This window comes from Pogoniulus pusillus, chromosome 13 (assembly GCF_015220805.1).
Source record: "Pogoniulus pusillus isolate bPogPus1 chromosome 13, bPogPus1.pri, whole genome shotgun sequence".
Taxonomy (NCBI): domain Eukaryota; kingdom Metazoa; phylum Chordata; class Aves; order Piciformes; family Lybiidae; genus Pogoniulus; species Pogoniulus pusillus.
In genome coordinates this window covers 28,119,413-28,144,644 of record NC_087276.1, presented here as the reverse complement: position 1 = coordinate 28,144,644, position 25,232 = coordinate 28,119,413, and the positions used below count along the sequence as shown (strand labels likewise).

Sequence of the window (25,232 nt, the reverse complement as noted above, 5' to 3'; positions counted from 1 at the left end):
CACTAGTGGTGTGCCCCAGGGATCAGTGCTGGGCACAGTCCTGTTCAATATCTTTATTGATGATCTGGACCAGGGGATTGAGTCCAGCATCAGTAAGTTTGCAGATGACACCAAGCTAGGAGCAGGTGTGGAGGTGTTGGAGGGTAGGAGAGCCCTGCAGAGGGACCTTTCCAGGCTGGATGGGCAGGCAGAGGCCAATGGGATGAGACTGAACAAGGCCAAGTGCAGGGTGCTGAACTTGGGCCACAACTACCCCAAGCAGTGCTACAGGCTGGAGAGCAACCAGGCAGAGTGAGACCTGGGGATGCTGATAGGTAGTAGCTGAAGATGAGGCAGCAGTGTGCCCAGGTGGGCAGCAGAGCCAATGGCATCTTGGCCTGGCTCAGGAGCAGTGTGGCCAGCAGGACAAGGGAGTTTCTTGTGCCCCTGTACTCAGCACTGGTCAGGCAGCCTGCAGAAGAGGAGGCTCAGGGCAGAGCTCATTGCTGTCTACAACTACCTGAGGGGAGGCTGTAGCCAGGTGGGGTTGGTCTCTTCTGCCAGGCAAAGAGCAACAGAACAAGGGGACACAGTCTCAAGTTGTGCCAGGGAAGTGTAGGCTGGATGTTCAGGGGAAGTTGTTGTCAGAGAGAGTGATTGGCATTGGAATGGACTGCCCAGGGAGGTGATGGAGTCACTGTCCCTGGAGGTGTTCAAACAAAGCCTGGATGAGGCACTTAGTGCCATGGTCTGGTTGACTGGACAGGGCTGGGTGCTAGGTTGGCCTGGATGATCTTGGAGGTCTCTTCCAACCTGGTTGATTCTATGATTCTAAATGAGGTCATGTGATCATCTAGTTTTGTTTGGGTCTGACATGCTGGAGTCAGCTAATTGCCAGATATTGCTTTATTGATTCAATTTCAAGGCACTAGAACAAATATTCTCACAAGCAACATAACATTAGGGTTAACATAGTGCTGATGGAATTTACCTTCATGCTTTGACAGATTGGTTTTTCTTTGTGGTTTCACAGAAGGCTTTATTGAAAACTAGCAGCTGCTGATCAGACAGCACAGTAGTACAGATAGCACAAATGGGATTTCTTTAGCTTTGGAGCTGAAAGGAGATTTGGAATGATGGTGATCATTAGATTTTTTTTTCTGACAACTTTTGGAATAGAAAATTATTGATTCTCAAAAAAGTGTTTGAAATAGTAAGTCTAAAGGTCCAAAGGCTTGGGGAAAATGTAGATGTGTCTAATGGAAAGTCAGGTTTCTCCTTGTTGCTGAATCTTAAGTGCCATCTGCTGGACATGCAGGAAGGATGGATCACTGACTTTCTTAGACACTGACTGCTTCTTTAGCTAAGAGGTTAAGCAGCAACCAGGTGTATGTTTATCATCACATTGAGAGTAGAGATTTTCAGTTCTATCTGTGTGCAGTAGATAATTAGGGCCAGCTGGTTGGACTGCAAGCAGATGACACCTGGATGGAGGCATCTAACTGCAGTGGGTAGTTACAGGAAAGAAGCAGACACAGTCACATTTCTGATTACACTGACACAATATTATCATGGAATTTTTTAATTGCTGCATGGTTCTGTTTTGCTGATGTGGGGGGTTTTGAAAAGTACTTAGTGCTGGTTGTTTGTTGTTAACTTCTACCCATTCCTCCTGTGGTTTGGCACAAGCTCTGTAGGAGAGAGTTATTCATCTGGGAAATGCAGGGCTCTTGGAAGATTCAGCAACAGCTTCTTTCCTTTCTGGCAAGCAGCAGGGTGGTGATGTGCTGTTTTGCACTCAGGTGGCCACAGTCCAGGTCTGTGGGAAGTTTAAATAGGCACAAGTCAAGGTAGACTGAGCCTGTTATTTATCAGTCTATTTTGTATGCTGCCAGCTGCTCTCTAAGACAGAGAGGCACAGAGAATAACCTGAGCCTTAGTTATCTAGTCATAGCTAGGCACAGAGGTCTCTTTGCAGCAAAGCCTTTCTTGTGTGTAAGACCTGTGCCTTTTTCTCTTCACTGAAAATTGTTTGAGCTGGAATTAAATGGGTGTGAGGGACTCCTGCAATTGCTGAGTCTTGCAGCAACTTTAAGCGTTATTATATCCCATTCAATAGAGAAGGAGGAGGAAGCACCAGCAGAAATATCACAGATTGGTGTATTTGTAATGAAAACAAACTAGTACTGGGACTGGCACCATCAGAAAATCTTACAGACCTCTCATCCCTGAGGGAGGCGAGTTTGTGAGCCAAGGGAAAGCTGAAGTATCCTGTGTAGACTGCCAGCAGTATCAGCAGCTCAGGTCTCATCAATAGCATTCATACTTTTCACATGATAAATACTTTTCACTGGACAGTCTCAGAGGCCCTTACAAATATTAATGAATCCTCAGAGCATTCATTTGGGGTGTTATCTCCACTTCACAGATGGAGAACATGAGACAGGGAGAAGGTAAGTAGTTTACCAAGATAACACAGTGAGTCATGGGCATCGTCTGAAGTGGGAGAAAGTCTAGCCTCCCCTTTCCATGAATGTTAGGTATTTGCTTAAATATTATCTAGAAAAATTAAGTTATGAGAAGCTTATCACATACATTTATAATCACACTGCCTTGTAAGATTTTGTTTATTTTCCTACAGAGGCTTTTTTTTTTCCCTCCCCTTTTTCTGGCTATATTTCTATAACAGAAAATTCTCTTTTACATCCTGTCAGTCTCTTTATCACTTTCTCATGAACCTTTATTTTGCTTTCTTATTTTTGGCTTCAGGCTGTTCCCTAGCTACCTTGAGACTGTGATAAAAGACATTCTGGCTCCTAATCTGCAGTGGCATGCTGGAAGAACAGCAGCTGCCATCCGCACTACAGCTGTATCGTGCCTTTGGGCTCTTATTCACTGTGAAATGCTTTCACCAGAAGAGGTAAATTCTCTTTCTTGTCAAATGTGCTTTGAAATCTTAGGCAGGAGGAGAAAATTAATGCAAGGTTGGGGGGGAAAGAATCTAACCTCCTGCTAAGGAGTACTTTCAGATGGACATACAATTTTCACAATAAAATACATTAATTGTAATTGCATATTAATGACTGAAGCAGTCAGTAGATGAGGAACAATGATCTCCTGGTAAGAGACCTAAAGCCAGCAATATAGTGAGCTGGGGTCCATCACTGGATCTTGTAGAACTTTGTACTAGCATAAGGTGAGTTCTGGAGCACAAAATCCTAACCACCATTAGCACAATGACTTGGGTGCTGGACATGATTAGATCCTTAGCCAGTGCCTGTGCAGAGGCACTGGAGCTAGCCAGGATGTGCAAAGACAAGTTAGCTGGTTGCCTTGGAGCCCACAGGCCCATTTAGGTAAAGAAAAATAACCTAAACGATTCCTAGAAAGGTTGAGGAAGACTTCAAATGAAACTTAAAGGGAATCTACTTGAAGTAGAGAGCTAAAAAGTAGTACACTTCAAGGAATGTTACCTGCCATGGTAATAAGGATTAACTGAATCTCAGGAGTTCTTTACTAACAAAAATAGCTTTTGGATGATGCCCTGGAAATATGTTAAATATGGGCATATTATAAAAATAAAGGTAATTAAAATGTTATTTTATGTTCATAGTCTTTATAACAGACCTTAATTGAGCAAAGTGCTTAAACACATGGAACTGGTCGAGTTTACATACATGAAAACACTTTTATCAGTGGCTGTTGTTCTAGTCAAACATTTCTTCTGAATCAGTGCCAAAATACTTTATGAATTTGTTTTTTGGCTTTAACATATACAAAATGTACATCTTAAAGTTGAATTATGGAGCTCACTAAATCATTGTATTACAACAACGTTTACTTGAAAGCTTCCTTTTAGAATCAGAGCACCATCTACTGGTACCTGCAAACAATCCTCATCTCCAGTTACTTAAACGACTTGCTAAGAAATGTTGTTAAAGAACAAGGTAGCTAAGTTGAAATATTTTACAAGTCACATAAAACTCATCTGCCTATGCACTTCTTCATGAGCCATTCATGAAGAGGCTCACAGGATGTCAGGGGTTGGAAGGGACCCAAAGAGATCATCGAGTCCAACCCCCCCTGCCAGAGCAGGACGATACCATCTAGCTCAGGGCACACAGGAACACATCCAGGCAGGCCTTGAAAGGCTCCAGAAAAGGAGACTCCACAACCTCTCTGGCCAGCCTGTGCCAGTGCTCTGGGACCCTTACAATCCCCTTGTGTTGAGCTGGAACCTGCTGTGCTGCAACTTACACCCATTGCTCCTTGTCCTATCCCAGGGAGCAGTGAGCAGAGCCTGTCCCCCACTCCTGACCCCCAGCCCTCAGATACTTACAGACATTTATTAAATCCCCTCTAAGTATTCTTTTCTCCAGCCTAAAAATCCCCAGGTCCCTCAGACTCTCCTCATAAGCCATGCCCTCCAGTCCCCTAAACATCCTTATAGCCCTTTGCTGGACCATCTCCAGCAGATCCCTGTCCCTCTTCAACTGGGGAGCCCAAAACTGAACACAGTATCCAAGATGAGGGCTCAGCAGGGCAGAGTAGAGGGGAAGGAGAACCTCCCTTGATCTGCTGGACACACTCTTCCTAATGCACCCCAGGATCCCATTGGCCCTCTTGGCCACAAGGGCACATTGCTGTGCCATGGATGTTCTCCACCAGCACTCTCAGTTCCCTCTCCTTGGAGCTGCTCTCCAGCAGATCACCTCCCACCCTGTACTGGTGAAGTTTATTATTCCTCTCCAGATGCAGGACTCTGCACTTGTCCTTGTTATACCTCATTTGGTTCCTCTTTGCCCAGCTCTCCAGTCTGTCCAAGTCTCACTGGATGGCTGCACATGGACAGACTGCTGGGTTTGCATTTCCCAGGCTTCCTTAGAGGCAGAAATAGAGCTGATTTTCTTTTCAAAATAAGCAAGCCAGCATTGATCAGCCTGAGCGATAACTGATGTAACCAATGATCATATTGTTCTAGAGTGACTGAAAAAGATGTTGTTGTTCTGTGCTTTTCCTGTTAATTGTAGATCTTAACAATCAGAGATGGGCTAATGCCCCAAATTATTGCTGCTTTGGATGAAGACTCGAAAATTGCTCGCCTGATGGCTTGTCGTGTTATTGGTGTGTTCTTTAAAGTCTGTGGGAGGCAGTTTGATGAACATAAATTTACCAACACTTACACAGGTAAGTAGAAAAGGATTTGTTTGTTTGTTTGCTTATTTGTTTTTTTCTCCTTTTTTGATTGTTTTTGTTTGTTAAATGAAGAGGCTCAGGGCAGACCTCATTGCTGTCTACAACTACCTGAAGGGAGGCTTTAGCCAGGTGGGGTTGGGCTCTTCTGCCAGGCAAGCAGCAACAGAAGAAGGGACACAGTCTCAAGTTATGCCAGGGGAGGTCTAGGGTGGATGTTAGGAGGAAGTTGTTGTCAGAGAGAGTGATTGGCATTGGAATGGGCTGCCCAGGGAGGTGGTGGAGTTGCCGTCCCTGGAGGTGTTGAAGCAAAGCCTGACTGGGGCACTTAGTGCCATGCTTTAGTTAATTACAAGGTGTTAGGTGCTAGGTTGGCCTGAATGATCTTGGAGGTCTCTTGCAACCTAGTTGATTCTATGATTTTATGTTGAAGAATTGCAGTTGCTGGTTATGTTTTAGCTTTTGAGGATGAAAAGCATCATGCTGGAGCAGTAGGCAGACTCATAGCTCAATAGCTGGGTTGATGAAAAGCTCAGCATGAGCTGGCAGTGTGCATGTGCAGCCCAAACAGCCAACTGTGTCCTGGACTGTATCAAGAGCAGTGTGGGCAGCAGGGCAAGGGAGGGGATTCTGCCCCTTTTCTCGTCAGACCCCACCTGGAGTCCTGTGAACAGTTCTGGAGCCCCCAACACAAGAAGGACATGGAACTGTTTGAGCCAGTCCAGAGGAGGCCACGAGGATTATCAGAGGGCTGCAGCAGCTCTGCTATGAGGACAGGATACAAGAGTTGGGGCTCTGAAGCCTGGAGAAGAGAAGGCTTTGAGGAGACCTTGGAGTGGCCTTGCAGTATCTGAAGGGGACTACAGGAAGGCTGGGGAGGGACTACTGACAAGGTCTTGTAATGAGAGGATGAGGAGTAAGGGGTTTGAACTGGCAGAGAGGAAATTTAAACTGGATATTAGGAAAGGGTTCTTTGCAGTGAGGGTGGTGAGACACTGGCACAGGTTGCCCAGGGAGGTTGTGGGGCACAGAATCACCCAATGTGATCTTTCTTTTTTGATCACATTGGGTGATTCTGTGCTCCACAACCTCCCTGGAGATGTTCAAGGCCAGGCTGGATGAGGCCTTGCGCAGTGTGTTCTAGTGGGAGGTGTCCCTGCCTATAACAGGGGGTTGGAACTGAATGATCCTTGAGGTCCCTTCCAACCTAAACCGTTCTTTGATTCTATGATTCTCTTTGGAGGTTGTCCACTCTACCTGCAATTTGACTGCAGCTCTTAGCAGTGGAAGGACTAATAAGGACTAGAGAATGACAGAATCTGCTGTATGTCATCTGGCTTTAATCCCATGCAAGGAGCAAAAAGCCTTTAAGAAGTCTGAGGTGCAAATAAGGGCAGATTTTATGTAGACTCAGTTTCTTGGTTGTTCTGATATCACTCCCGTACTCCTGTTCTGTTCTATTTCTGTGTTCTCTTATCTGATATTTTAACTATGTGGGTAGTTCTGCCCCAGAGTAATTGGAGACAGTAAAGTGCTGCACAAAGCCATGCCATTAGCAGCCTTTTTGTGTGTAAGAGGCAATTTAATGTCTTAATCCTGTGAAGACTAAAACATGGTCTTAAACTGGTGAAGCTGCTTAAAGTATGTGAAGTACACATACACATTTTAGAAAATCAAGATGTTAAACACTCGAGTAGGTGTTGTAGAATGTGATTCCAACAGCACTTGCCTCTTGCCAGGCCTTTCTGTATTAGCCTTTTAACTGCATTAATTCATGTCATGGAGGTGGTGTATTTCAGGCAACTCAACCACCTTTGGAAGTGCCCCAGCAGAACTGAGCAGTAATCGCAGCGTTGTTAGGCGTTAGACCACTAGATGGAGCCTTACTCAATGCTACTGCTGTGGGCAAGGCTTGCAATTTCATCTGCATTGCTTTCCTAGTTTAGACTCTGTGAAATAATGTTCTAACTATAGTGAAAGCAGAACAGTAATGCCTTATATAAATGGAAGTCACATTGTTCTCCTTGCTGGGGTTCAGAGTGCCAAGAGCAAAGCATTTCATTGTACCATAAATAGACCTGAATAGGTAGTGGATTGGGTGAAGAAAAAAATCCTGACCTCAGAGTGCTGTAGTGGTTCTTAGGATGGTGTTTAAATGCTGAACAATGAATCTGGGTAAGTACAGTCTATGCTTTGAGGCAGGATTTGTGTTCTCAGAAAGAGAAACAAATAAATCAGACTTTCCCTAACTCAGCATCTTAATGACTGATACTTTACTTGGCACAGTAGAAATCTAACAAAAACATTTAGAGAAATACATGACCAGAGAATTGTCAAAGTGTATTTTTGCATCTGGCATATTCAAACACTCTGCACTGCAGCAGTATTTGATAGAAATACTGTGCTTTATAGAGCACAGAATTAGCTGAACTCTCTCATTCTGTAATGCCTTAATAGACATTCATAGTACCTTGTTAGAGTAAGAATCTTCAACTAATCTAAGATCCTAATCTGTTTAACAATGAATTGATTATAATCTAATTAATAGACATTCATAGTACCTTGTTAGAGTAGGGATGTTCAACTGACCTAAGGTCTTACTCTGTTTAACAAGGAATTGATTATAATCAAAAATAAGTTTCTAATCTAATTAACAGACATTCATATTACCTTTTTAGAGTGATAATGTTCAACTAATCTAAGGTCCTAAAATGTTTAACAAGTTAATAATAACTAATAAATTCCTAATCTAATTAATAGACATTCATAGTACCTTGTTAGAGTGAGAATGATCAACTAATCTAAGATCCTAATCTGTTTAACAATGAATTGATAATAATTAATAAGTTCCTAATCTAATTAATAGGCATTCACAGTGTCTTCTTAGAGTGAGAATGTTCAACTAATCTAAGGTCTTAAATTGTTTAAAATCAAGTTGATAATCATTAATAAGTTCTTAATCTAATTAATAGACATTCACAGTACCTTTTTAGAGTGATAATGATCAACTAATCTAAGATCCTAATCTGTTTAACAATGAATTGATAATAATTAATAAGTTCCTAATCTAATTAATATACATTCATATTACCTTTTTAGAGTGAGAATGTTCAGATAATCTAAGGTCCTAAATTGTTTAAAATCAAGTTGATAATCATTAATAAGTTCCTAATCTAATTAATAGACATTCATATTACCTTGTTAGAGTGAGAATGGTCGACTAATCTAAGGTCCTAATCTGTTTAACAATGAATTGATAATAATTAATAATAAGTTCCTAATGTAATTAATAGACATTCATAGTACCTTTTTAGAGTGATAATGATCAACTAATCTAAGCTCCTAATCTGTTTAGCAATGAATTGATGATAATTAATCATGAGTTCCTAATCCAGTTCATAGACATTCATAGTACCTTGTTAGAGTGACAGAGAGTGTTCAACTAACCTAAGTTCCTCCTCAACATGAGGAAGAACTTCTTTCCTGTAAGGGTCCCAGGGCACTGGAACAGGCTCCCCAGAGAGGTTGTGAAGTTTCCTTCTCTGGAGACTTTGAAGACCTGTCTGGATGCATTCCTGAACTAGATTCTATGGTCCTGCTGTGGCAGGGCCATGGGAGTCAAAGATCTCCAGGGGTCCCTTCCAACCCCTAACATCTTGTGATCCTGTGTAAACAATTGAATACACTTCCATTAATGTCTTCAACAAGGTAACACCCCAGTTACAATGCAAGGTGTGCTTCTAGCAACAAAGTGCTGCCTTTATTCACAATCTTCTTAAATGCAACAATAATTTCAGTGATGACAGAATACATTTTGTATTTTCAAATGCAAGAGAGAACTCTGCTGTGTGGCTGTGTCTGTGCTCCTTTCCAGAAGTTCTAAAGCGTCTGGATGATGCTTCGTGTGACGTACGACTGGCAGCTGCTCACACCCTTACTAACTGGTTTAAATCCTTGAGGGACAGTGATGTGAAATCTGCAATGGAAAATCATGTTGAGTTTCTCTACCAAGAACTGTTGATACATCTTGATGACCCAGATCAAAATACCCAAAATGCAGTCCTAGGTAAGGCTTTCAGCCATATGTCTTTTTTAACGATGCTGTGATGGTTTGGGTGTTACCTGCCCCACACACACACTTAAGAAATCACCCAGACTAGACTCAGCCAAGCTGGAAATGAGAATGAAGCTTTATATTTACAGCTTAGCACAATATACAAACAGATAGTTACAGATATATACAGAAACATACAAGTTAAAAAGGTAATACAGAAACACAATACCCCTCCCAGAAACCAGGAGAGGCTCCCAGCCACCCTTTCACCTCCTTTCCACCCCTCTACCTTATCCCAGTGGAGAATTGGCCAGGGGGGTTAGGAAGCAGACTGATTAGTCAGGCAGCAGGTTAGGGAGAAAGTGCAGGCAGCCAGAGCACAACTCCGTTATCTATGTTTGTGTTCTTTTTTTTCTACACCTCAGCAAGCCTATGAGTGCAGCAGCCATCACCATTGTTTCCTTTTCACAGCCTATAATCTAATTCCTCTCACTAAAATATCCCAGCCAGGCTCAAACTAGCACAGATGCTTTATAAATCATGTTCTCAAGTGTCATAAGACAGCAGAGGCCTAACAGGCCAGAAGCTTTCCTTTGGGTTTCAGTGAGCATGAGCTCAGACTTCTTGTATACAGGATGCAGTATTATTTAGCATTCACCAGAGGAGGAATGTCTGTGTACTTCATGGATCAGAAGACTTTGTAGATGGAGCATAGACATGAACCATTGCAGGATGTGACCATATCTTAGCTTGCTTAGAATCATAGGATGGTTTAGGTTGGAAGGGACCTCAAGGATCATCCAGTTCCAACCCCCACGCCATAGGCAGGGACACCTCCCACTAGAACAGGTTGCTCAAGGCCTCATGCAACCTGGCCTTGAACACCTCCCTGGGCAACCTGTGCCAGTGCCTCACCACTCTCACCGTAAAGAACTCTTTACTGACATCTAGTTTGAATCTCCCCTTTGACAGTTTAATCCCATGCTTGTTGGATTCTTTGGAATTTGTATATTGGATCTCAGCAAATGAGGAGGGAATCAGATTGTCATTACTGAGCAACTTGTAGAAGAATTTCATAGAACCATGGAATCAGTCAGGGTTGGAAGGGACCACAAGGATCATCTAGTTCCAATCCCCCTGCCGTGGGCAGGGACACCCTACCCTAGATCAGATCAATTTCCAGGTTAGATTTCATCCACTTTGAGAGAAATACAGATGAACTAATGATTTATAAACCATCTTTTTGTTCTACAGAAGTTTTGAAGGAAGGAAGTGTTTTATATCCAGAACTGCTTGTGAGAGAAGTCGAAGGGGTTGTACATAAGCATCGAACACCAACCTATTGTAATCAGCTGCTACATCACATTCAGTCAGCCAGAGAATCAGCTTCATGAATCAATACTGAAGTTCTCCTCAGTGAACTGTAAGGGAAATTTGTATATGGATTGCTTTGATATTTTCATTTGCTTAAGAAAGACTGAGCAATAAATACCCTTTTTTTTCTTTGTCAGTTGACTGTTACTTCATTTAAAAGTCAAATTGGTACAATTCTGTGTTCTTTGCTGTTTTGAACAGTTCTTTGTATTGGCTGGCAATAAAACAATGTTTTTATTCACTTTGCCTTGGAGGTTTTTTTCCAATACAGGCTTTAAAGGAGAAATGCTTTTTTTTTTCAGGAATTGGACAACATTTCTAATTGAGAAATGTAATTTATTTAACAAAGAAATAGTCTAGTGTCAGAGTTATTCATGTTATTCAGCAAGGACTTGGTCTTTCAAGGAGCATTTCAAACTCTGGATAATATTCACACAGTGTTGGGAAAAGTCAGTTATTAGGGAAAAAAATAATGCAGCCAAACTGCTCTTGCATAATGCAGCAAAACTTTCTGAGTACCTGTAATTATTATGCTGCTGTAATAGGGACACATTCTGAGTAGGGTGTCACTAAGGAAGAGTTTGTATTGTCATTGTATCACTTTTCATGACAGAATAAAGCTAACCTTTTTTAAGTTGAGGTTTGTTGAACACAGGAGGAAATGTGCTGGTTTGTGATTTAGATTAACAGCATTGATATTTTTGTATGAAATATGAAACATGTCTGCAGTTTCTTACACTGTTGTGCTTTGGTGAGCCAGCAATATTTCATAGAATCATACAATCCTAGAATCAACCACGTTGGAAGAGACCTCTGAGCTCATCCAGTCCAACCTATCATCCAGCCCTGCCCAATCAACTAGACCATGGCACTAAGTGCCCCATCCAGGCTTTGCTTGAACACCTTCATTGAAATGAAACTTTGCAACAGTAGTTTAAAACCTGATTTATTTTTCTAAAAGATCTTTGTAGTGTATAAGTTTTAGTGTAGTACTATATTCTCAGCTACGTAATAAGGCCTGGAACACAAACCCTGTGAGGAGAGGCTGAGGGAGCTGGGGGTGTGCAGCCTGCAGAAGAGGAGGCTCAGGGCAGACCTCATCGCTGTCTGCAGTTACCTGAAGGGAGGTTGTAGCCAGGTGGGGTTGGGCTCTGCTGCCAGGCAAGCAGCAATAGAACAAGGGGACACAGTCTCACATTGTGCTGGGGGAGGTCTAGGCTGGATGTTGTTAGGAAGTTGTCAGAAAGAGTGATTTGTATTGGAATGGGCTGCCCTGGGAGGTGGTGGAGTCGCTGTCCCTGGAGGTGTTCAAGAGAAGACTGGATGAGGCACTTAGTGCCATGGTCTGGTTGACTGGACGGGACTGGGTGCTAGGTTGGCCTGGATGATCTTGGAGGTCTCTTCCAACCTGGCTGATTCTATGATTCTAATAAAGGATGGGAGCTCCTAGATTGTTGTCTGCATCACTGTGAGTAGTGAGCTAATCATTGCACACACAAATCATGGATCTTGATTATTCTTGTGTTTAATTACCTGTATTACAGACAAAAAGTGTTCTTTGCTGTCTAACTCTCAAGTCTTGGCTTTTTATTAAGTCCGAAGACAGGCTTGGTAATACTCCTTATGTTGTAGGAAGTCCTCTTGTTTGTTTATCTTTCTGGGCTAGGAAGTCCTGATGTTTGTTTATCTTTCTGAGCTAACTTTCCCCTTTTCAGACTTGTGACACAATTGCTCACCGAAGCATGAGCTGTTTGTGGCAATAGCTACTTGGCTTCTCATTTGAGAGAGATTAGATACGCAAGACAAACCTTATTCTTAACTTAAAAGCAAAGTCATGCAAACTCGTGGCCACTCCTTCCCAAAATATTAGGTTGCTTTGAAAATTCTATCAAAACAGACTAATCATATTAGCAAAAACAGAACCACTGAGTCATTTCATAGAATCATAGAATGGTTTAGGTTGGAAGGGACCTCAAAAGTCATCCAGTTCCAACCTTCTGCCATAGGCAGAGACACCTCGCACTAGAACAGGCCTCATCCAGTCTGGCCTTGAACACCTCCAGGGAGGTTGTGGAACACAGAATCACCCAGTGTGATCACATTGGGTGATTCTGTGGTCCACAACCTCCCTGGGCAACCTGTGCCAGCATCTCACCACTCTCACTGTAAAGGACTTCTTCCTAACATCTAGTTTAAATCTCTCCTCTACCAGTGTAAGTCATCCTATGTTAGACTGGATGTGTAAGATGGATGGAATTATTCACCTTCTGCAAGTGCCTTTCCTTCATACATTTCAAAGGAAGCCCAGAAAAACAAGAGGACACAACATCTGTATCTGAAAATAACCATCCCAGGTCAGCTCTGAGGAATTCCTCAACTCAAAGTGCTGGTATGAGGGGACATCAGCCCCATGGTCTCTGTGAGTGAAATAAGCCTGAGAAGTCTCAGTGAAAAGCAGTAAGAAACTTCCAATCGTTAGCCAGGAAAGAGTATCAGATGTTTATCTTATTAATAATATTGATTCAGATCCCACATACAAATCTGGACTCATATCTAGTTAAGTTTTTAGCTTTGCCTCTGTAGCTTTGTTTCAAATTCATAGCCGAGAATTTTACTCTTAAAGTAAACCTTAACACCACCTAATTTTTGAACTAGCTTAATATCAAGACAGAGTTTGGGTGAAGTTGACAGAATTGGTGCATGATTTTCTTCAGAGGGAACAGATCCATATGCTGGCAGCTCGTGGCTTGGACAGATGCACTCTGGTATGGGTCAAGAACTGGCTAGAGGGCCAGGCACAGAGAGTGGTGGTGAATGGTGCCACATGCAGTTGGCAGCTGGCACTAGTGGTGTGCCCCAGGCATCAGTGATGGGCACAGTAGTGTTCAATATCTTTATTGATTATCTGGACCAGGGCATTGAGTCCAGCATCAGTAACTTTGCAGATGACACCAAGCTAGGAGCAGGTGTGGATCTACTGGAGGGTAGGAGAGCCCTGCAGAGGGACCTGGCCATGCTGGATGGGTGGGCAGAGGCCAATGGAATGAGATTGAACAAGGCCAAGTGCAGGGTGCTACACTTGGGCCACAACAACCACAAGCAGTTCTGCAGGCTGGGGACAGAGTGGCTGGAGAGCAGCCAGGCAGAGACCTATGGATGTTGGTAGATAGTAGCTGAAGATGAGCCAGCAGTGTGCCCAGGTGGCCAGGAGAGCCAATGGCATCCTGGCCTGGATCAGGAGCAGTGTGGCCAGCCGGACAAGGGAGGTTATTCTGCCCCTGTGCTCAGCACTGCTCAGGCCACACCTTGAGTTTTTCCAGACATTCTAAAGCTGGTGCACAAATAGTAAGAGTGAAGTATTCAGCAAGTTTGGCATCTGTAGCAAAGTGGCACATTTTTTTCATGTGTCTGCTGAACACTTTGTTATCTTTCAGAACAGTCTATTGTGGGATGCCTCCCAAATAAAAATCTCTGTATCACTCAACAAAACAGCTTTTTGCTTCAGAGCCAGGAGAGCTTTTCAATCTAATATCCTAACAGTCCTTCTAGAGACACACTGAATAGCAACCCAACCTTGTGTGTGCATGTCTGACAAGCTAGATGGCCACGACTTTGTCACAGAATCAAAGAATTGTCAGGGTTGGGAGGGACCTCAAAGATCATCCAGTTCTAACAGCCTTGCCATGGGCAGGGACACCTCACACTAGATGAGGTTGCTCAGAGCCACATCCAGCCTGGCCTTAAAAACCTCCAGGGATGAGGCTCCCACCACCTCCCTGGGCAACCTTCTCACCACCCTCACGCCAAAGAACTTCTTCCTAACATCTAATTCAAATCTACCCACTTCTAGTTTTGCTTCATTCCCCCTAGTTCTATCACTACCTGGCACCCCAAAAAGTCCCTCCCCAGCTTTCTTGTAGGCCCCCTTCAGATACTGGAAGGTCACAAGAAGGTCACCTCAGCAGAGCCTGCTCTTCTCCAGACTGAATATCCCCCACTCTTTCAGTCTGTCTCCATAGGAGAGGTGCTCCAACCCTCTGATCATCCTGGTGGCCCTTCTCTGTCCTTAGAAACTGTTCTGGACATAGGACTTCAGCAGTATGCTGACCCTCTTTACAGTTTACCATACTTCAACTCACATCACCCAAACTTCTCAAATGCCTTTAGGAAGACCCTGGGTTTTAACATTACTTTCTTTGTGGCTGAGCTTTCTCAGCTGCAACCTTTAAATGTGTAAATCAGAACACAATTGAAGTGTATGATTGTTTTCTTTATTTGGTAGATCAGTTAGATTGTATTAGTGTTCATTGCATAATGTTACTAGGATCATATTCATTACACAACATAAGCAAGGGCAAGTTTTTTTGGGCAAAAGGCTTATCTTGAACTTTCAGACCCTTTAGATAAGCAGGCTTTAGCCCTGCCCTTCCTGTGACGAGCAGATGTGCTGCTGTCTTCGTTCTTGTGAGCTGGAAGACCTGTTGTGAAGGATCTTGGGACTTGGATTCTCAGCAAAACAAAGCTTTTGGTAAGTGCATGCATTTGTCTACGTGGCTATAGAACTTTCTAATTACTTGTTGACTGCCTTAATTACAGTCAACGAATTGGACATTGAGAGGGCACTGTCAAATGAGGCATCTAGACTTTGAGAGAGGGTCTATTATATCAGAGAGCACTTGTAGCAGAGGCTGGAGGTTAAGTATGTTCCTGGAAGTTAAGTATGTTCCCAGATCCATCCACTTCTCATCCATGTGGGTCTTTATAAAGAGTCTTCAGTTTTCCTCAGGAAAGCTTTGGGCAGATGGCAGACACTGTCTGCACTGCCAAGCAGTGCTGCATTGTCTGTGCCCACATTAACAACACACTGAAGCACCATGTCTGCTTGTGCACAGCCTGCTTCCCAGAGGCTCACCTCCAGTCATAGAATCATAGAATCAACCAGGTTGGAAGAGACCTCCCAGATCATCCAGGCCAACCTAGCACCCAGCCCTGTCCAGTCAACCAGACCATGGCACTAAGTGCCTCAGCCAGGCATTGCTTCAACACCTCCAGTGACTGTGACTCCACCACCTCCCTGGGCAGCCCATTCCAATGCCAATCACTCTCTCTGCCAACAACTTTCTCCTAACATCCAGCCTACACTTCCCTGGCACAACTTGAGACTCTGTCCCCTTGTTCTATTGCTGGCTGCCTGGCAGAAGAGACCAACCCACACCTGCTTACAACTTCCCTTTAGGAAGTTCTAGACAGCAATGAGGTCTGCCCTGAGCCTCCTCTTCTGCAGGCTGCACACCCCCAACTCCCTCAGCCTCTCAGTCACAACCACAAAGTTGCTATAGATGACAACAACCCAACAGAACTCGGATCTCATCTAATCTCTGTAGAGAACTTCAGCTATTATAGCACAATAACTTTCCAGTTCTAACTGGAAATAACTATGATAGTACAGCATAAACTAGATTTTTCTATAGTAAAACATATATATCTATGGGACTATAATATGAAACTATAATATATTGCACTATAGTAATACTGTTCTGTTATAGCATAGCCATGTTGTTATGCTATAATGATTTTTACTATATTGAAGTTATTATAATGGCCATAGTTCTCTATTTACAGATTAGCCTTGAGGTCTGATGGGTTGTTGCATAGGCTTTATCTCTCTTGGGGAAGTGTCTTATCTGCACAACACAAACACACCAAAGCATTGCTCCATATGAAAAGTAACACCTTGGCCCACGGAAGAGAACTGCTGATTTGAGTGGAGTCAAGTCTCTGTTTCATTTGCATGATCTGTGTTAGGGACACTTTATGGGATGGTTAGCAACTGTTGGCTGGGAGAGGGGACCAGAGGTGGTCCTAATGGCTACATAATGACTCAGCCCCTCATGTGAAGCTCTGTTTTAAAAAGAGAGAAGGAAAATAGAGCGAAAAAAAAATCTTCCTTATTAGGCAGCTGAAGGATCAACAAAAATTACAGTTAACAAGCTTGGGTCCATTTACTGTGATCAGTCCCTCAGAGAAGCTCATGGACAGCAGTAACTGAGATGAAGCAGCAGATGAGAGCTGCGAGGAGAACGGCTGCTCTGTTGGGCTGACTTGGGTGTAATCGGCTTTCCTTGTTAATGTCTGAAATCCCCTGTAAGTCAGGATAGTGGCAGGATCTAGTGGCAAAATTGAAGTGCTCTGCAGCCCCCTTTCAACTGATAACCTAATTGCACAGTATGGAGCACCCATTGCCTTTGGCAGACAGCGCTGTTGGTGTAGAGGAAGGGCCCTGATGAGTTTAATCACAAAGTGTGATGGAGGTGGCAAAAAGACAAAAAGACTCCTTCTTTAATGAGCAAGGAATCAGATTTCCAGATCTTTTAGGTATTTTCCTTACTAGTATATATAAGAGCATCTCCCAGGCCTTGGACATAAAGGTTATCACACTTCCCCACACTAGGGAACAAATCCATCACATCCCCCTTACCCAGCATGTTCCTGTCACACATTGCCCCCAGCACCCCAATCTCAGCATCCTTCCCCAGGCTGCTGCTGTTTCAGACCTTTCCCAGCCCCACCTCCTTCAGGCTTTGAAGTAGTGACCTGGTTCCCTCACTGACCCATCACACAGCACTGTCCTATGCTAAGCAATTCCCAGTCCGTACTGGTGCTTCCAGGCACTTTGCATAGCTCTGAGCAGAGCAGTGTGCCACCCTTTCCAACCTGTACAGCAGCATGCCATGCCCAGGACTCAATATTACCAGGCAGAAACACCTTGCTCTGCTGGTTTCTGTCACATCCAGTCTGTACCTTTAATCAGTGAGAGGACCTGCATCTTTTGATAGCAGGGCTATATCACAGACCAGAACAGGTTTGCTAGGTGTGAGTGCAGGAGTGCACTGGGAATGGGAACATGTAAAGGAGCAATAATGTGAGAATCACAGTAAGAGAGGTAAAACTAGAGAAATGTGGACCTCAGACTGGCTTCTGCTTGTGTTGCAGTTTCCTAGCTGCCCCCTGCAATATTAAAACTGAAACATTTTAAATTTGATCAGGTTTTGTTCCTATTGACCATTTTTCTACAGACCTTAGCTTAACCAATCCAATTATGTGAGGCCACTCTACGTTCAGAGCTCATTGTTGGATGCTGAAAAATTGAAACACTTTTTTTACCTCAAGGCAATTTTGTCTGAAACATGGGGAAAAATGTCTCTATATGTACTAGCTTCTGGTACATCCAACCACGTTTCCCTTAAATCCTGAAAGCTAAAGGCTCTATTGCTCCTAATAGTTGAGTAGCGGAAGGAAAGCTGAGTCCAAGCCATCCTTCCCAGCCTCTTGGCCTGGTCTTGATGGAAAAACAACTGCTCAGGACAAGTTAGAGCAACCCAGGGAGCTGGAGCAACGCCCAGGGAGCACAACATGCCTCGTCCTGCCAGAGCAGAGCACAGCTTTCCCTGGCTGGGCTCCAGAGGAACAGAGGGAGAAATATCCCCGAGAGATCCTGATCTTTTGCCACTAAAGAATCTCAGGAAAATTTAAACTAAGAAGTGATTTTGCCTTGATTGTCTTAAGCCCTTAAATATTATCCACTCTAAAGCCAGGAAAACAGGTGTGGAGCAAATACAGAAAGAGAAGTGCTGAGAAAAGTGATTTATTTACCCTTCTGCAAAGCACTCAGCCATATGGCAGGAGGAGGCGGCAGGTCAGGGGCTGCACGTCCTACCAAACTATGTGTTGGCTTCCAAGTAGAAGGCCAGACTATATTCTGTTTAAATCAAACCAAATTATGCAAGAGATTAAGGATAGGCTCTTCGTGCAAAGAGAGTTTTGAACTATGTTTTGAAATTATTTGTCCTTTCTTCTGTGCTGTAGTAACTCAACATTTTCAGTCTCTCCAAGTGGCTACAAGAACAGGGTTCAGAAAACATGCAAAGCTCTTGATAAGAAGGTGGCCTTTACTCTGTTCTCAGCAACATCTTCAGCTGGGATCAGCTCAGCTCTGGCTGAGGCATCTTAAAACTTTTATATAGCTAGAGAAAAGGTCTGTTAAAGTACATAGCAATAGCCTAAAATCCATGCTACACCGATATCAGCTAAAATTGGAACACAAACCCTATGAGGAGAGGCTGAGGGAGCTGGGGTTGTTTAGCCTAGAGAAGACGAGGCTCAGGGGTGACCTCATTGCTGTCTACAACTACTTGAAGGGACATTGTAGCCAGGTGGGGGGTGGCCTCTTCTCACAGGCAACCAGCAATAGAACAAGGGGACACAGTCTCAAGTTGTGCCAGGGAAAGTATAGGCTGGATGTTAGGAGGAAGTTGTTGGCAGAGAGAGTGATTGGCATTGGAATGGGCTGCCCAGGGAGGTGGTGGAGTCGCTGTGCCTGGAGGCGTTCAAGAAAAGCCTGGCTGAGGCACTTAGTGCCATGGTCTGGTTGATTGGACAGGGCTGGGTGCTAGGTTGGCCTGGATGATCTTGGAGATCTCTTCCAACCTGCTTGATTCTATGATTCTATTAAAATCTTAAGTGACTGTCTTTATCTTGCACCTTTTTCTGTTTAAGGGTTAGCTGCTTTGGCCGATGTTGTGTCCAAGCAAGCACACAGTTTGTCTACTTATTTGATAATTACATATTTACTACCCAGTCTTTCCCAGCAAGCTGAGTCATTTCCCTTGCATGCCCAAGTAAATATCCATTTTTTGGCCTGATTACCCTTTCCCAAGTGACACATTCCCTACTCTTCTGCTTGCTGCCATTTGAACCATCCTTGCCCGTAGGCTCAGGGTGGGTAAAGTTTTGACACACTGTGACTGAGACACAGGTTTGAAATCGAACTTATTTGTGTACAGTTCCGAACTGTTTGAACAACAGGGATGCTCTCTTGCCTGGGCTTTGCTGCCGAAAGCAGCCCTGTGACGCTTCCTTCTTGTGTGGTTGTCCAGCGGTTACTGTGGCCTGGTGCTGCCACTGGCGAAGCTCACTGGAGCATAGTGCAGGATCCGAAGTGTGCTGTGCAGGTGCCAGAAGTCTTAGAGAACAGCAAGACGCAGGCAGCGGGAGGAGACACAGCAATACTGGGAACGAAAGCCAATGAGGATCCAAACAAGAGAGGTGCAAGTGAAAATTAGAGGTAACGACCCTCCTCTCCTTAGCATTTCTCAATCCAAGAAGCATCTACGGCTCCGTTTTGCAGAGGGGGGAGCCGAGGAGGGGGTAGCTTGGCTGGAGCCGCCAGCAGGCCAGTGCCGCTGGAGGGAAGAGTCCGAGGCAGGGAAGGGCAGCCCGGGGGAGCCGAGGCAGTGTCTCGGTGGAATGGTTTGAGGAGGAGGAAAGCCCCAGGATGCGCCCACCACAGAGGCTGTGTGAGGGGCGGTATGCGAAAGGGGGGAGGAGGCTGTCAGTGAGGGGTAGCGTGAGGGCCTCCGTGAGGGGCCATGCGTCAGTGTGCGAGGGACGGTAAGGGGCTCGACGAGGGTCGGTGTGAGAGGCTCTCTGTGGAGCTGTGTAGGGAGCCTCTCTGTGGGGTTATGCGAGGGTCGGTGTGAGGGGCTCTCTGTGGGGATACGCGAGGGTCGGTGTGAGGGGCTCTCTGTGGGGATACGCGAGGGTCGGTGTGAGGGGCTCTCTGTGGGGATACGCGAGGGTCGGTGTGAGGGGCTCTCTGTGGGGATACGCGAGGGTCGGTGAGAGGGGCTCTCTGTGGGGATACGCGAGGGTCGGTGTGAGGGGCTCTCTGTGGAGCCGTGAGAAGGGCTCCGTGCGGGGCTGTGCGAGGGTCGGGGGGCGCAGCTCCGTGCGGGTCGGTGTGTGAGGGGCGGTTACTGGCGGGCGGGGCGAGGCCGCGGAGGGGGGGCGCTGGCGGCACGCGCCGCGCGGGCGGGGCGGGGTCTCCCGGCGGCCTCGCAAAGCAGGCGGGGCGAGGCCAATCTCAGCTGCCGCCGCTGCTGCCGGCGCTCCTGCCTTTCTCTCGCTCCACCGGCGTCAGGTAACCGCCATCCCGGGCTTCGGCAGCCCTGGGCTCGCTTGCATGCGCTCCCCCGTCTTCGTCCCGTCCGTTGAGGGGGAGCCTCTCCCTCCCACGGCCGTTGGGTGGAGGGAGGAGTATCTGTCGTTTCCCTCAGGGCTCAGGCCGCGTTTCCCCCGCGCTTCCTCCAGAGCGGGAGGGAGAGGCTGACACACCGCTCGGCGCCAGCCCGCTGCGGCCGTTGCTGCGCTGCCAGCCACCTCCCCCCTCACCCCCCCGCCCCCGTTTAGCCGTCACCCGTTGAGTGGCGGCAGCTGCCGCCCGCAACTGCTTCGCGCCGTGAGGGCCGTTAGGCAGCGGCCCGCGTGGGAGCCCCTGGGGCGTTGTTTCTCGGTCTGAGTCCTCCTCTGGGCCAGGGGGAGTTCGGCGTCTTCTTCGGCTCGGGCGAACTAGTCCAGGGAAGGCAGCAGGGTCTGCAGACGTAGCCTTGGAGAGCGGTCTGGCGCTGTTGGGTCAAATGCTGACCTCACCTTCGGGCCCAAAGTTGAATCGGCGCTGGAAGGAGGGAGACGAATCTCTACTGTAGCTGCCTGCTTGGGTGCCTCTTGGCCTGGCGCTTGGACAGTTTTCTTGTCAAGACTAACCTGCAGCTTTCCACTTGATAAGCACACTCCGGTGCCTGCACTTAGTGCAGTTGCTGAGCTTTGGTGCAAAGGTAACGTTCTGTGATTAGTACTGCGGTCAGATGCTGGGTGGTGCCAAACGTGTCTTCAGTGTCCCCCTGGTTGTCACCTCAGGGCAGTTGGTGTCAGTGAACTGCGCCTGCGGGGAAAGTGTTGTTAGACAGGATTTTGATGTATAAGAGCTTGACATCACTTACTGACTGTGTGGTCGCTTGTAGTTTTGCAGCAAAATATGGTATTTCAGTAGTGTGCTCATTTCGAGGTGACAGAGCTGCCTGTTGGTTGCCCTTTAGTAACCACAGGGCCACAAGTGTCTGAAACGTGAAGCTGCTGAGAGGTGGCACTTTTTTCTTGATAGTCTCAGAAAGTTTTATGTCTTCTGGAAATAAGTCATTGGTTTGCTATATTTTACGTATGTTTACTTTAAAAAGACGTTGTTTATAATGCATTATAGAAAAGGAAGAGGTTAGTAAATTTCGTGTTCTGCGGTACTTGCAATCCACTGTCCCACCCTATCTGGTTTTCAGCTTAACATTACACAAAAAGGAAGTGAAAGAGCTCTTTTTTTTTTTTTTTAAACGATTCTTGGTCTTAGTGCTTTGTAAGTGACTGTTGCAGACCAGTGCTTCTGTTGTTTCCATGTTCGTGTCTAATTCCCCTTCTCACCTGTGAGGCATCTTACTATTTGCTGACTTTCATAAAATGATGGAGGTGAGTTAAAGGTTTTTTAGTAATCTGTATGGGGGGCTTTAGGGACTAGCTTAGTAGGCTTTTTATGTTGATCTATTAGCAAATGTATGTGTGTGTGTGTATATATATAATCTCCTTGATATCCTTAAATCTATGTTGACTGACATGCGGGTTGGTGACTAAGAGCTGTGGACTTCTTGGCCTTTCAGGTGTGGAGCTCGTTATAAAGAGTAAGGTGTTGGGCTGGATTTTATCTTGTTAGACAAATAATATCGAGGTTGATTCACTGGGCAAGCGGAGCGTTTTAGGAACTCGAGACATAAAGTAAAACATGCCTTTTGTTGTCTGCCAGCGAGTTTGCTATTGGAACCGGTCCGAGCGAGGTGCTCCCCCGCGTTGGCAAAGCGCTCCCCGAAGCCGGGCCCTCCCCGCACGGGGACCAGCGGGTTAAAAGCTGGGGGCTGGCTGCGGCGGCCGCGGCCAGTGAATTCAAACTCTGCCCCTGAGTGACAGGGAAACTCCGGGAGGCTGGATCAGCTCCGCCGGATCCTGCGGGCTTTGTTGGGGCCGGGAAGCCATTTTGGGATCCCGCGGTGTGGCATGGAACAGCATGTCCTGTCTCCCGGGGAGCGCGCCCTAAGCCCGGGCCGCCACAGCGGGCGCGGCCCCCGGCCCTTCCGCGCCCCTGCCGCGGCAGCCCGCCTCGCTGGGCACCGGCCGCGCTCCCAGGGGGACCCTGCCGGCCTGGAGGATTACCTGGGCACGGTGCTGGGGCGCTCCGAAAGCCCCGGTTGTGTGGCAGCTGGTAGAGCCGGCTGGGGGAGGCCTTGAGCGGAGCGCCGGATCCCTTTAAATGCAGCGGCCTGGTGAGGCTTGTGCACTGAGTTCTTTGTGTCTGAGTGCGGGCCGGTCTTGGGGGTTCCTAGCTGAGGGAGGGCTCGGAGCGGTGCCGTGCGGTGTGTGTAAACAGCGAGCAGACGTGTTTGTTTCACCATCTTTAGCTTCTACCGGTCTTTCTTTTACAAACCAGTTGAAGGTGGTGTTAACTGTGAACGTCCAATGCTGCTGCTTTGTGAAGAGACTCTTTGTTAGTAGCGTTACGGTTTGACACCTGTCTTTGGGGATCTTTGCCATAACACTCAATGGTGATATTTGGTTAAAATGTGTCTTTTGTTACTTGCGGTTGTTTGTGTTTGCTTCTGTGGTTTTCTTTTAAAGGAATGCTAGTATTTAAAGAATGTGTGTTTTAATAAAAATGTTGATTTTAGCTTGGAGCTCTTTGCTCTTCAGCCTGTTTAAACTAGCAGTTAATTTGGTACAGGGAAACATTCTTCATTGAGTATATTTACTTAAGAATTCGCCATTATTTTACCAAAAAGGATAATTTGGTTATTCTGAACTATAGTAGACATTAAACATCGAAATTATGAGTGAAAAAGGCTTGCTCTCAGGAACTGATAGGGTTACATACTTCAGTTTCATGGTTATTAATAATTTGCCCAAAAGTCTGTTTAGCTTAACATAACTGGTATGTTAAGTCATTATGACTTAAACTTAGTTTGTTTACTTTAAAAGGCTAGAATAGATTCTACTTGTAGTACTACCAGCATCTCTCCAAGACTTCAAATATATGTATGTATATTACCCCTTGTAATGTGAAAAATAAAAGGACATGCTTTCTTGCAAATTTTTAACTTCCTGGTTAGTATTTATACTCTGCCAGGGTGCCATTTATGAAATGGCCATATACCACTTCCTTTGTCACAAGGGGACTTCATGAGGAAATGCCTAGATAGTATGTAGGTGGAAGTCTCTTTATGTAGCCCAAAAGATCCTTGTTCTTGCCAGTGTGGTTTTAGTGCTTTCCCCCACCTTGTGATGCTTCTGTGTTTCCACAAAAATCAGGAAAACTGCAGTACTAGGATTCGTTGAGGCTGGCCAATTCTGTGGTAGTAGTGCAGCCTCGTGTCACTTGGATGCTTCATAGACCGCATCCTCTGGAGACAGACGAGGGGCTTTGCATGAAGGCAGATTCTACTGCACTCTTTACAGGATTCTTGGATCTCCTTGAGCTCTCACCAAGTCAGAATATGTCTTCTCCTTTTCTACTCTGCTGATTTATTATAACACCAAATCAGTTGAATTGCAAGGGAGACATGATGCTTGAGGTTGTAGTTGTCTGCTTCCCTCCAAAAAAACCCAAATAATCCAACTGCAGGAATGTGGGAGTTAGCTGAAGTTGAGGCGCATCTAGTGCTTGCTTGCATTGTAGCTGAAATGTGTACATCTCTTTCTTGTACTGCCTTTAAGTTGTCTCATGAATGTACTTTTAAGTACTTGAGGGTTTTTCATGTCAGTATATCCTTAGTTTTTCACTATACATCCCTTAGTGCTTAGATTTTTTTTATGGGCTTCTGAAGAAGGAAAAAACGCTACTTAAAGTTTCATCCCAGTAATGCTTGCGACAAAGTTGATAGTAAAAGCCTACATGAATCTGAGTCCAGACAGAACTATGATACCTAAGTCAGAAATCTGCTGGGCACCCAAGAGTGTTTAAGCTGAATACTGTGTCTGCCTCTCTGGTTCTCTGCAGAATTCTGTGGTTTTAAATTTCCCAAATATTTTATTAGTGTGTTTCTTTCTGTTCCAATTGTATATGAAAGAGTAACTAATGTATGAGGTGGAGTGCTGTAAAACCTGAGTGAACAAATTAGAGGCAGTTACTGTCCACCTCCCCATGGTCTGTTCTGTAGCTTCAAGTGCTCTCTTTCGAAGAGACAGAGAACTAAGGTATTAAACTAGTAGCCAATTTTTTAAATCCATTTTCATAGTAAATTTTACGTGCCTGTTTCTCAAAATTGTGATGGTTAACTATAATTTTCAAATTCTAAGTCAGACTTGTTGCTTTGAAAAATTGAGTAAAGGTTTTTCCCTTTGAGTCTGAATTAACTTTAGAGTTAAAACTGAGTCAAACCAAGACCTAAATCTTTTCTAACTGTGGTGCTGAGATGGTGAATCTGTTATCTTTGCTGGAAATCTTGAAAACCAATAGACCTACACATAAACACCTTCAAGGCTTCTCAGTTAGCAGTGCCATTATTTTGGCTAATACTAACTTGATGTATTCCAGTAATCTTATCAAATATAGCGTAATTACAGTATTTGGTTTCTTCAGAAATCAGGTAAAGAGAGAACTGCTGGGGAAGGCAGAAAAAGACAGAAGAGAAAGCAAGCCAATATGTTATTTTTCGAAGCCTGCCTTTGCCCTGCCCATGTGGGTAGCAGAGACAGGGAGGGGGAG

At 45.2% G+C, this 25,232-nt stretch overlaps 2 protein-coding genes across 14 annotated transcripts in view; both read left to right on the top strand.

Moving 5' to 3' along the window:
- DNAAF5 (dynein axonemal assembly factor 5) overlaps positions 1-10,841 on the top strand; it is a 38,158-nt gene extending 27,317 nt beyond the window's left edge. For both annotated transcript variants that reach the window (XM_064152720.1, XM_064152719.1), the window contains 4 exons: positions 2,749-2,899; positions 5,010-5,166; positions 9,047-9,238; positions 10,481-10,841. In XM_064152720.1, coding sequence (XP_064008790.1) covers positions 2,749-2,899; positions 5,010-5,166; positions 9,047-9,238; positions 10,481-10,620 — 640 coding nt within the window. In that variant the 3' untranslated portion in view covers positions 10,621-10,841. The remainder of the gene's footprint in view (positions 1-2,748; positions 2,900-5,009; positions 5,167-9,046; positions 9,239-10,480) is intronic.
- An 8,701-nt stretch (positions 10,842-19,542) lies between these two features.
- SUN1 (Sad1 and UNC84 domain containing 1) overlaps positions 19,543-25,232 on the top strand; it is a 31,446-nt gene continuing 25,756 nt past the window's right edge. For 8 of the 12 annotated variants that reach the window (XM_064153727.1, XM_064153723.1, XM_064153726.1 and 5 more), the window contains exon 1: positions 20,501-20,579. The gene's annotated coding sequence lies outside the window, so the exon portion shown is untranslated. Of the gene's footprint in view, positions 19,725-20,500; positions 20,580-20,998; positions 21,274-22,526; positions 22,798-25,232 lie in introns of those variants that run through there. The other 4 variants (XM_064153719.1, XM_064153728.1, XM_064153720.1 and 1 more) reach the window with 4 other exon arrangements.